Here is an 11,030-nt window from a genome sequence, read left to right as displayed (position 1 = left end):
TTGGATTTTGCCTCATTTGCAGACGACTTTCATGCAGCCTCATTTAGACTTAATAATCACTTGTAGGATTCTAATATATCTGTAGCCATGCTGAAAGTCTGGAACATTGCCTTCAGGGAGTAGAATAACATTTAACCATAAATATTCAGTCTAAATGTTCTTCTAATTCCTAGCACTCAGCTTTGATGTCATCAGCGTAGAGGAGGTGGCAGATGAACGCTCCACTTTTAAACTGATATGTAGCAATACATAAAATTCAATTTTTTACAGAATTTTTTCATAAATAATACAAATTTATTGTGCTTATTAATAAATATTCTTTATTTACCGTAGTCATTTTTTCCACATTGCGCTCTTTTCACACCCACAATTCATTGCAAATGGATGTTTATTCTCTGTAAAATCTTTAGATTTCTGTACACATAATAGTACAACCTTTAGCACTACACTTAAGAGTCACCAAAGAGAAATAATAGAAATCAAATCATAGCAAAAAAAAAATACAGTAAGACTCCTAAAATTAACCCATAAAAGTACATCTTGTGATGCTAAACTTCTTTACCCGCTGTGCTTTTACCCAAAAGACCCCACAGAAGACTGGAAACAAACATCTATAGGCTTGGTCGAAGAAAACTACAGCTTTGAATGTGAAAACGGGAGATGAACAACTGTTTGTGCACAAGTGCAAAAGAAAAAGCACAAAAAGAACGCAAGAACCTTTCTTTAAAGACGGAAGGACCCAACAAGACACCAAAGGTACTGCTGAAGTGTGTCTTATAAAAATGTTACAGCAGTGGTCATGAGTGTTTCTCTTCTCCAGGGGAGGAAGATGTCATTAGTGCAATTACTTGACACTGGTTGTAGCAAACCACGTTCCACAAACCTGCTTCCTTTGCTCAGTGGCACGACAGTAGTTGGTGAATTTCTCTTTGAGGAGTTGTCTGTAACGGTGGCGGTTATTGTAGAAGGACTGGTTTTGATCTAAGAATGCCTTGATTTCGTCCTGAGTCAGACAGTTCTCGTCATCAGAGGTCACTTCTGAATCATCCTGGGTCAGAAACACAAGTAGGAAGGATTGTGTTAGGGAATCTAAACCATCAGGAACAACTTTAACAAAACACAAATGTTATCTCAGAATCAAACCCTCTCACCAAAAAAAACAAAACAATTTGTTCTAGGTAGGGCTGCTCAATTAATCGAATTTTAATCACGATTACGATCTGAGTTTTGAACGACTATAAAAAACAAAACAAGCCGATTATTTGCTCCTCCCACTTGCGCTGCCCTGAGATGCAAATGAAGCGCTCCTCTACAGTGTTGCCAACTTGGCGACTTTGACGCTATTTCTAACAGCTTCTCAGACCCCCTTCTTGACTTTTTAAATCTTAAAAGTACCTAGCGAACACCTGAGAAACATCTCTGGTAACCCTTAGCTACTTTCTGGATAACTGTCATTGCCATTTCCTGCAGGTTAGCTAAACACTCCGCCTGCGCTCCGGACCGTTCTTCAGGACATTAGGAAAGGGAATGATGTAGTGATGTGTCAGTCGCTAAAGAAACAGCTCTCGGAGCCGGCTCCTTGTTGGACTAACCAGAGTGAGTGACACACACACACCACACCTGCGGACTCCTGAGCCGCTAAAAATGGCTAAATGTGCGCGTGCGGCGTGCTAAACACATGTGCAGCTTGCCCCGATTGCTGCGAGACCGGGTTGGGGGGTGGGGGGGTGCAGCTGTGGTTGGGACAATTATTACATTAACTGATGGACTTGTAAATAAATAGTTTATAAATAAGGTAGAAATAAGTTCCTCACGCTGATAACTAATAACTAATCTCTCTGAGGACACGGTGCTAGTGCACTCTCCTACAGCACCTTGACACGACTCAATAAATGTTATGCAACATTTTGTGAACATCAATTTATTTACATTTATTTGTTATAAATGCCGCTGTATAATTCTTGCTGTCAGTATTTGCAAGATATTGGTATTTGGGTCTGTACTGGTTAGACTTAAATGAGTTAAACCAAGGTCTATAGCCCTTGGGTCGTAGACTATGAGCTATAAGTATATTGGTCTTTTTATACTGGGAATCAGGAGTTATTTTAGTGATCATCTTGTTTCTTATTTATTTTTGTCCTGATTGTGCCCTGAGCAATTTTATGACTGAATAAAAACAAATAAAATCAACATAAATAGAAAAATCGTCCTAAATAATCGTGATCTCAACTTCAGTCACAGTAATCGTGATTATTATTTTTGCCATAATCGAGCAGCCCTAGTTCTAGGAAAGATAAATCGGTAGAAAATCTTGATTTCTCCGGATCATGAAAGGCGTCTATGTCTCGATAACTTACCAGAAGCTCCACCAGACTCCTTTTTTCACTTGGAGGCCTAACGTGAAGGCTGAGGTTCTTCTGATGTACGGTCCACGGTAACCGTAGTGCAATGCTGGTAAATGTATCACCACATAGGGAGGAAAATAATTCTTTGGTTTGACAAGCATGCACTGAAATCATATTGTGGCCTGCTGCGTTCCCCTTGGACATACACCCGACAGCCTTTTTCCCCTGGAGAAACATGAAGATGTTCCATTATTATTGATTATTCTGTAACAAAACAGCTAATTCTTCAGTTTGTTCTCTCACCTGATTGTTGCAGAAGACCTTTCCCTTTTTCTTCTTCTTCTTGCTCTTGCATTGATGGTTTTCATCAGCGTGTGACCAGCAGTCCACACAGCTGTCTGTTCCATCCTCCTCCTTGACTTCAGCACAGGGGTGGACACTCGGGTCGTCACCTTCACAAGGAAAATAAGTGAGATTTTAAAAATGCCACTCTGCATGTTTATAAGATTTCTGAAAGTTTATTCGATTCTATTCTGACCTGCTTCGTCGTGGTTGCAGATTCCCTCAGAGCAGGCAACATCAGAGCCTTCCCGCGATCCCATCTCACTGCCTTCCATACTGGAGGAGTAGCCACAGTCACTTCCATTGTGGGATAAATCTGTAAAAATAGAGGAATCTCATTTGGAGATCTACAAAAATGACTTAAATGTTTTACTGTAATAGAGCTTTACATTGCTTTGTGTTTTCTGAGCAACTACAGGTGGTGCTTCTACTGGTGGCATCTGTCCCCTGACAGCCAGTCTCTTCCTCCTCATCACCATGGCTACCACAGGCCTTACAGCTGCCCTCAAAAGGATCCTGCAATGCATCAAAAAGACCCAAAAACATGCAGCAGCAGTAGCTTAAGTACAACCTCAGATTCATATGATCGTGATTAGAAGATGACCTCATCCAGAACTTTCTCCTTGTCTTCTACCTCCTGTTCAGACATGTCAAAGCCACACTTGTTTTTGCGTCGATTTTTCCGCTTTTGCCTCTTTCTCTCCAGCTTCAGCTCTTTGGCTCGCTCTTCCTCGGAAAGCTCCTCGACAAACTGCTCCAGCCGGCTGATCCCCTGCATCTTCTCCACTGCCATCTGGGATCATGAAGGTGTTAAAGTAACCCCCCGCTTTCAGTAAAATCACAGTCATGCTCAGACCAGCACGCACCTCGAAACTCTTCCGTAGTGCATCAATTCCCAAATGGAACAAAATCTGCCAGGTCTGCTGCTCTACGTGGAGTTTCTGCCAGATTCTGTGCAGCCGCTCGTAGAGGTGAATGCCCAGACAGGTCAGGACTTCCTCTTGTGCAATGTCAATTGTCTTTGCGTGTCTCTCTCTGCGTCTTAGAAAAGAAAATCTACTGTTAACCCAACTTTTCCAACCACTTGTACGTTTCTTTAGTTAAAGAGCAAGTCACCCCCAAATAAACTTTTTTTGCTGATAAACTAAATAAACGAGTGTCTAATCGTGCTGCAGACACGTGTCGTCAATAATTTGGCACTTCAGTGCATCTTAGTTAAAATTTAAATATTCTGCCTAAAACTGTCAGTGTTGTGCCGTTGTCAGGTAAAAACTCTGCACTGTATTTGAATTTAAATCTGCCATCGCTATTGGCTAAGAAGTATGCTATGATGTAAACTGGTACATTATGATGTCACAATTCTGTCGTGAGCCTGAGTGTGTGTGTATTTGTTAGCAGCTCCGCCTTCTCGGTCTGCCAAGCAACAGCATGTGTTGCATTTTTCAAACATGAAGTGGGAGTGGAGTTAGACTCTGGTAGGGGGTGACTTGCTCTTTAAACTAAACGTATTGATGAAACACATGATTAGAGCAGCTTTTATTCTGAAACCCGACTCACTCATAGCCTCCTGAGAATTCCGGCTCAGCTCTTCCAAGCAAATGAGCGATGAAGTCTGTTTCACAGCACACGTGAATGTGTCGTTCGTGAGGGCAGCAACACAGTCCCTCATACAAAGCAGCACAGTAGCCCTTCTCCTCACTGGAATCCACCTCTCCTACCAAGATGTTGTACGCTCTTAGGACTTTATTCTTACAGTCGGTGCAAAACCTGGCGACAGACGGGAAGTTCATGAAGATGGCGTTTGTGGATTTTTTTAATCCTAAAACCCAGTTTTATGCAGGAAAACAACATGTTATAATCAAAGGTGCTTCAGCTCACCGGTGTTTATGCAAGTATCCCTCCAGTGTCTCAAGAAGACCAGCGCTGTCAACGAGGACAACCTCATCCCTGCACTCTTGAGACATCAGCTCCCACACATCCATCCAGCTCCCCCTGCAGCAAGCGATCATCATAACAGTTTAACAGACGGTTGTGTTGTTAAAGCTAACGTTTAAATAATTAGTGAAATTTAGAGAGACAAACACTACTTACCCCAAAGGTTTAGGTTTGTGTGTGTCTAAGGAGTGCAACTGGCAGCGTTTGTTCTTTTTACTTTTTGGAATTGCATCAATCAAGTCATTTAACTTTGATCTGTAAACAAATGACAAGAAAATAATACTGAACTAAACTAAAGGGTTGATTTTATATGAATACATCAACACATTTGTTGTAAAGGAGTCTAAATAATTAAGTGAACACAAAAAAGTCTTGAGTTGTTTTCTTTAACTGAAGTAATATACTGGCTAGGGTAAACTAGTACCAATTATACGTTTAATGAGTGGACTAATAATTAAGTGTGAACACGAAAGAAGACTCCTCCGTCTCTCACCCATGAATGTAGAAGAGGGTATAAAGCTTCTTCCTGTCAGCTAAACAGGCCTTGGTGACGGTGAGCATGCCTTTTGGTTTCACTGTGAGGGGCTCCAGAGCTGGGTTCCCCGATTCCACCGAATGCGAGAAGAGGCGCTCAACGCTTCGTCTGCAGCCCACACAAGGCACCAGCTGAGATAAAGCACCATATACCTCTCTGGATGCCACCACCAAGGCAATATTCAAGTCCTGCTGCCTCAGCTTGGAGTAATCCTAGAGGCAGGAAAATCCCATTAATGTTATCACATTTTTAAACAATTACTCAAATAAATGTACAATTTTCAGGATATTACGTATGCGTAGTTTTTAGGTAAATTCAAGGACATTGTGTAAAATATTCAAACCCACCTCGGTAAACTGTTTCCAGTGAGAAGTGTTGATTTCATGGCTGTCGACATCCATCACACTGTCAGGAAACTCCATCACCATCTGACGAGCATCATATCAAAATGATCAGTCTAGATTAATTTATATTGGATCCTAAATCAGAACTTTAACTCAAGCCACCTGCACTTTTATTTTAAAGCGATCCAAGCAGTTTTGCAGTGCTGTGAAAAAGTATTAGCCCCTTTATAGTTTAGCTTTTTATCCCACTTGAATATTTCAGATCAGCACACACATTCCAGCATCAAACACAGATAACCAGAGAAAATACAAATCAGCTTTCAAACGATGGTTGAATTTATCACAGGAACAAAAGGCACAGAGACCAACATGGCTCTATGTGAAAAAGTACTTAAACGGACCAAGAACATCTAAAGCATCACATGTCTTGTTTGGTTATGATGACTGAGGTTGGAGTTCCTGATTCAGCAAGTAGAAGGAGATAAGATAAAAATGACATCAACATAAAGCTGCAGCTCACATTTGAATAGAAACATGATGGGGATATGCAAAGATTTAGGGAAGAATTTAGTGACAAGATCAGAGAAAAGTGAAACTTTTGGGAAGGATAGGGTTAAACGAAAAGCCTTTCGGACAAAGATCATACCAACAGTCTAGCACAGCGGTGGTAGTGTAATAGTTTGGGGTTGCTTTGCTGCTTCAGCACCTGGACCATCAGCTGCAACTGATGCACCCATGGTTTTTTGTTCTCTACCAGAAAATCCTGAAGCAGAATGTCCAAATGTCAGCTCATCGCCTTAAGCTTGGGTGCACTTGAGTTATGCAGCATGGCAATGATCCAAAGTATGCCAGCAAATCCACCTCTGAATTACTAAAAAAATAAGGGTTAGAGAGGCTCAGCCAAAATCCAAACCTAAATCCAACTGAGATTTGTGGAAAACTCCAAGGTGGCTGAATTCAAGAAATTCTGCAAAGAAGAGTGGGGCAAACTCCCTCTACAGTGATCGATATAGACTCATTGACTGTTATCATGAAAACTGTTGCCATCAAGGATGTTAGAACCGGTTAAAAGGTTTGGGTCAATTACTTTTTCCACATAGGGACCGGTGGCTTTGGATAGCTTTTCTTCCTAATACCATCATCTTTGTATGATAATCAAATTTCTTTGGTGAAACAACCAAGTGTGACAAAAGAAAATAAAAGAAATCTTTAAGGAGGAAAATACTTTTTCCAAAGCTGCATGTTTCCACAATCAGGTTTCTTCCAGTTTATGTGCAAAAGCATCCTCATTATCACAGATTCTTACCGTGAGAGTGTCATCAATATACAGGGGGATCTGTCTGGCCAAAAACTGGTAGTCTTCCTCTCCTTCCCTGCAAACTGCTACCAGACGTGCCATGACTTCTTCCGTTTTCGGCTTCTGTGTAGCACCTGCAGGTTGAACACACCGAGATACATTATAGGCTGCATCAAGCCGGTGCTATTACAGCCGGTTCTCTTAGCTAGTAACAACATTTTGTCATCGACATGCATTTGTTTTACAATCTAAACCTCAACAAAACACACTGAGAATTAGAACAGAACTAACCGTTCTAATTACCCCGTAAGTAACTCACTAGCTGATGTCTTGACCCAGATTTAGCCTGCTAGGTTAGCGAAAATACAGAGATTAGATGGGAACATGGCAAAAGTATTAGCTTCATAAAATGTATCTACAACTTCTGTTTGATTGGGGTCAAGTAAGCATAGATTGAGCCACCCACGTATAATGCCGATAGCTGTGCATAACAACTAAAGATCCCATAGTTTATGCTAGCATGCTAGCTAATTCCGTATTTTAAAAAAATCCCTATTATATTAGAAATAGACATTTGTTAGAAGAAATTAAACAGCAGCACTTTCCATAATGTAGTGCTCAATTCGCTTTAACACATATGTTGGGGAATTTACACATTTTGGCTTTGCCTTGTCGATGTCAGGAACCGTGTCTAACCTGCTCGTTCACACCATTGCTAACGTTAGCAAGCTAATCTTAGCTACTATAAAGTTAAACTATGAGAGCGGCTACTTAGCGACCGACACTGCCGTCCGTTCTTCGTATAAAACACATTTCTGACAACGCAGCTGGTTTATTGGCAAAGTAAAGATGGAGTTCGATTAAATGAATCGCTAATTTTGCTTACCCGCGTCTCGCAAGTTACATACAAAAACAAATAAGTGCGACAGTGACTGAGGCTGCTACGGTGACGGAATCTTCATGACTGATTTCACCTTTACCCTGTATGAACGTCAGGGCGCTATTAGACGTGCCGCCGTTAGAGGGCGTTGGTGAGAATAAAACAAATAAATAAACCAAACACTACTATATAACATTTTTCATTTGATAGTAACGAACGAATCATACATTGAAAAGAGATCTTATAAATATTTTGTTTCTAAAAAAATACTTTCTTTTTTTTTACAATTGTTGCCTTCTAAATGAACAGGTGTTTTACCAGGGCACCATACCAGTCAGAGGAGCAACCAGCAGATAATGCACATGTATCCCATACTAATTTGCTAGATACATTATCTTTTAAATGTCTGTACTTTGGGTGTTTGAATTTGTGCATTTTGGCATTCTATTTTGAAAAATCAGCACTCCTCTTCATACTCACTTATCCTCAGTAATGTTGAAGGAAGCTGGTGCCAAACTCCAGCAGTCATTGAGTGAGAGGACACCCTGGACAGGTCGCCAGTCCACCACAGAATCTGGTTTTACACATATGGTTTAAAGCAATGAAATCCCTCCGACTCACGAATGTCCATTATTTTCCAATAAAAAGAAAATAATCAGTTTCACGTTTGTTATTTAAAAACATTAACCACCAGCAACAAAATGTAGCATCCAAGGGTCAGGTCTGGCAAGATTTTTTAAACAATTTAGCTAAAATAGGTTTGCAAAATAAATTTACATTAACTGATGTGAGAATTTGAAGATTAGAGCAAAACATTTGTCTCAGTGTTCAGACTAGCTGTTAGCTCCTCAATCTGCACAAACACCATTTCTGTGAATAGTGGTTGGTGTTCAGGAAGCTATTTAAGAGTGAAATGGTAATACGTTTTACACATAAACACACTTTTGAATGGCTGAAAGAACCCTGTAATACATTTTATAAAAATTGCCTTTTTCATGTCCTTCCAGTTACCGTATTTCTGATTTGAAGCTGTAAAACAATCTACAGAGAGGTAACATTCCTGAAAACACCCAGCTGTTACAATAAACCAAATAACATTTTTCCTGTTACATTTTTAATCCATTCCTGGAAAACCAGTGCCAGTTTTACAGATGACTGTTCTGACGTAGGTGGAACTCATTCATTTGTGGTTAACAGTGAAGGTCATTTAAAAAAAAGCAGGACGCAAAAGTTTAGTCTCCCATAAATATTTAGTTCAAGTCGTCCTTTATCCAGAGACAAACTCAATACATACGTTTGTAACAACAGAGCATTTTCACCACACATATAGAATTTTGCAACTAAATGCTTTGAATTTCCTTACCAGAATTTAACTGTAATTCCACACAAATGTAAAACGTACATCACCAAGCAATTTATGAACATGTAGAGCAATAAAACACACACTGAAAATGAACTGCTACAACTAAGTGTGTCCACTAGAGAGTTGGTCAGTCCAGTCATGAGATTTGCAAGCAAGAAAAACAACAGCTGATTCCTGCTAACAGCTTGGATGAAGCAGAGTCTTTCGGTTTCTCCTCTCTCCTTGCCGCTCAGTTCGTCGCTGTCCGCTCCTTTCTTATACAAATTCAGTGACGACGGTATGGCGTGACAGCCAGATGTTCTTTTTGAGAACAGCAAAACCATATCGGCTAGACCAAGACAAGATAGAAGGTACAAAGACTGAGCGACAGTCCAAAGGACAAAAGGGAAATTTGCAGAGCGGCGAGACACGGGTTCCACCAGATTCTGACAAATGTGCAAGCAACCAAACAAGACCAGACTTCCCAAAAAAAGATTTAAAAGCATTCTGAGCCACTCACTAACTCGAGATCTTGGTTGCATCACATAGAGTCCAATCTGAACTCCTATCAGATAAATGGCAACGTAACCAGCCAGAGAGAATATTCCCTCCTTGTTGGCATGTAGAAAGTCCTTTTCTCTGTCATTGTTGTGCATAATGAAAACCTTTAGCTCTGTTGCCTCTAAAATAAACTGATAAAACATACCAATCACAAGACCGAGAATCCACATTTGTCTGGCTGGTAAAAAGGTCAAAAGCACAGAAGCCAGGACTCTGACGGTTGCTAGTGTGAAGAAAAAATTCCAGTGGACACCATATTCTGTCACATGTTCTTGGTAGTTGGTCATTTTGACGCTCACAAATCTAGCAAAGCCAAGAGCAAGCAGGGGCCAGACAGATAGGATCTGCTTTGTGACGTGACTCATCTTGGATCCTGAGATGCTCTTCCTCCTTGCCTCAGGACAGACCAGAGCATTTGCAAACACAAACGCTCCAACTCCAAAGTCCATAGCCCCTGTCCCATAGGTTTCCGTTTTAGCATATCTTCTTGGAAAGATGGCAAAGTCTACCGCAAGAATGCTGATGGCTGTTTTCACATTCACAAACACTCGAAAGAGGGTCACAAAGGGAACCTGGTTGAACTGGGTGTGACTTTGTAAGAAAATCCTGACACTCTTCTGTAGAGGCTGGGCATGGGACTGAGTGCTGGTGAAACAGATGTAGCAAACCCCGCAAGCTGAGACAAATGCGAGGCTGGTGAAAACATGGAGGATGTTGCTGCTCAGAATGGTGCATGACAGGGTGAGGGGAAGGATCAGCACAGAGAAGTCCAGGAACAGGTGAGAAATGATAGGAAAAGGCAGTGGTAGAGTCCTTTTGGCCTGGTAGTAAAGAATTAGGATGAGGCTTCTGTTAATGAGGACCACTGGAGCAAGAGATAATCCAAGAGTCACTTCTGCTAAACTGGTGCCGTTGAGATTACGGATGAACGCTTCCTTCACTTCCTTCTCAGCCATTGCCTGTAAAAAAACAATTAATATTACATGTGGGAAAAAAAGGTTTATAAATGACGAATAGACCATCTTAACATGTATGACCAGACGGTGAACAGCTGCAATGCTCATTTGGTGATAGAAGAGGGAAACAGTGCCTTCAAGAGCATGGATTCCTGACAAATTGGTTTCCAGTCACAAACAGCAGTTTTACGCACTAGTGTATAGGCATTTATTTATCAGGAAACACATTTTTAAAACACGATCAGACGGCTAAAAGGTAAAACTCGTTATTTGTAAACGATAAAAAGTTTTCAAACGTTAATTCAGCAGTACTCACCGTAGAAATTTTAGCTGACTGTCAGAAATACATATTGTAACCCAAACCTGTTCTGTAGACTGTTTATAAGACGGAAGTTCATTTTCCACATACCTACGTTACTTCCGGGATTCGTGGTGCGTTGTGGACAACTCGGATTTATGGCTACTTTCAATGACCTGAGATATTTTTCGTACA

General features: G+C 40.8%; 2 protein-coding genes across 2 annotated transcripts; both read right to left on the bottom strand.

Annotated features, from left to right (window-relative positions):
• Positions 1-293: 293 nt before the first annotated feature.
• Positions 294-8,638, bottom strand: ggnbp2 (gametogenetin binding protein 2). The gene is made up of 14 exons (XM_015961807.3): positions 7,685-8,638; positions 6,808-6,932; positions 5,505-5,585; positions 5,116-5,369; positions 4,779-4,877; positions 4,566-4,679; positions 4,245-4,454; positions 3,554-3,728; positions 3,292-3,480; positions 3,077-3,203; positions 2,884-3,003; positions 2,649-2,797; positions 2,358-2,570; positions 294-1,048 (listed from the first exon to the last, which is right to left on the bottom strand). The coding sequence occupies exons 2-14, from the start codon at positions 6,898-6,900 to the stop codon at positions 845-847; spliced, it is 2,028 nt and encodes a 675-aa protein (XP_015817293.3). The 5' UTR covers positions 6,901-6,932; positions 7,685-8,638; the 3' UTR covers positions 294-844.
• Positions 8,639-8,776: 138 nt separating this feature from the next.
• On the bottom strand, positions 8,777-10,985 carry pigw (phosphatidylinositol glycan anchor biosynthesis, class W). Its single transcript, XM_015961809.3, has 2 exons — positions 10,854-10,985; positions 8,777-10,540 (listed from the first exon to the last, which is right to left on the bottom strand). Exon 2 carries the CDS (start codon positions 10,535-10,537, stop codon positions 9,038-9,040), a length of 1,500 nt encoding a protein of 499 aa, XP_015817295.1. The 5' UTR covers positions 10,538-10,540; positions 10,854-10,985; the 3' UTR covers positions 8,777-9,037.
• Between the last annotated feature and the right edge of the window lie 45 nt (positions 10,986-11,030).

Source organism: Nothobranchius furzeri, chromosome 10 (assembly GCF_043380555.1).
Source record: "Nothobranchius furzeri strain GRZ-AD chromosome 10, NfurGRZ-RIMD1, whole genome shotgun sequence".
NCBI lineage: Eukaryota > Metazoa > Chordata > Actinopteri > Cyprinodontiformes > Nothobranchiidae > Nothobranchius > Nothobranchius furzeri.
Note: the sequence above shows the minus strand (reverse complement) of the source record. Positions and strands in the feature narration are given on the sequence as shown.

Coding starts and splice junctions, on each gene's coding strand:
- ggnbp2 (XM_015961807.3), bottom strand. CDS start 6,900: ATGGCACGTCTGGTAGCAGTTTGCAGGGAAGGAGAGGAAGACTACCAG. Junction 5,586..6,807: donor ATATTGATGACACTCTCACG/GTAAGAATCTGT, acceptor GATGCTCGTCAG/ATGGTGATGGAGTTTCCTGA. Junction 2,571..2,648: donor AGGTCTTCTGCAACAATCAG/GTGAGAGAACAA, acceptor ATGTTTCTCCAG/GGGAAAAAGGCTGTCGGGTG.
- pigw (XM_015961809.3), bottom strand. CDS start 10,537: ATGGCTGAGAAGGAAGTGAAGGAAGCGTTCATCCGTAATCTCAACGGC.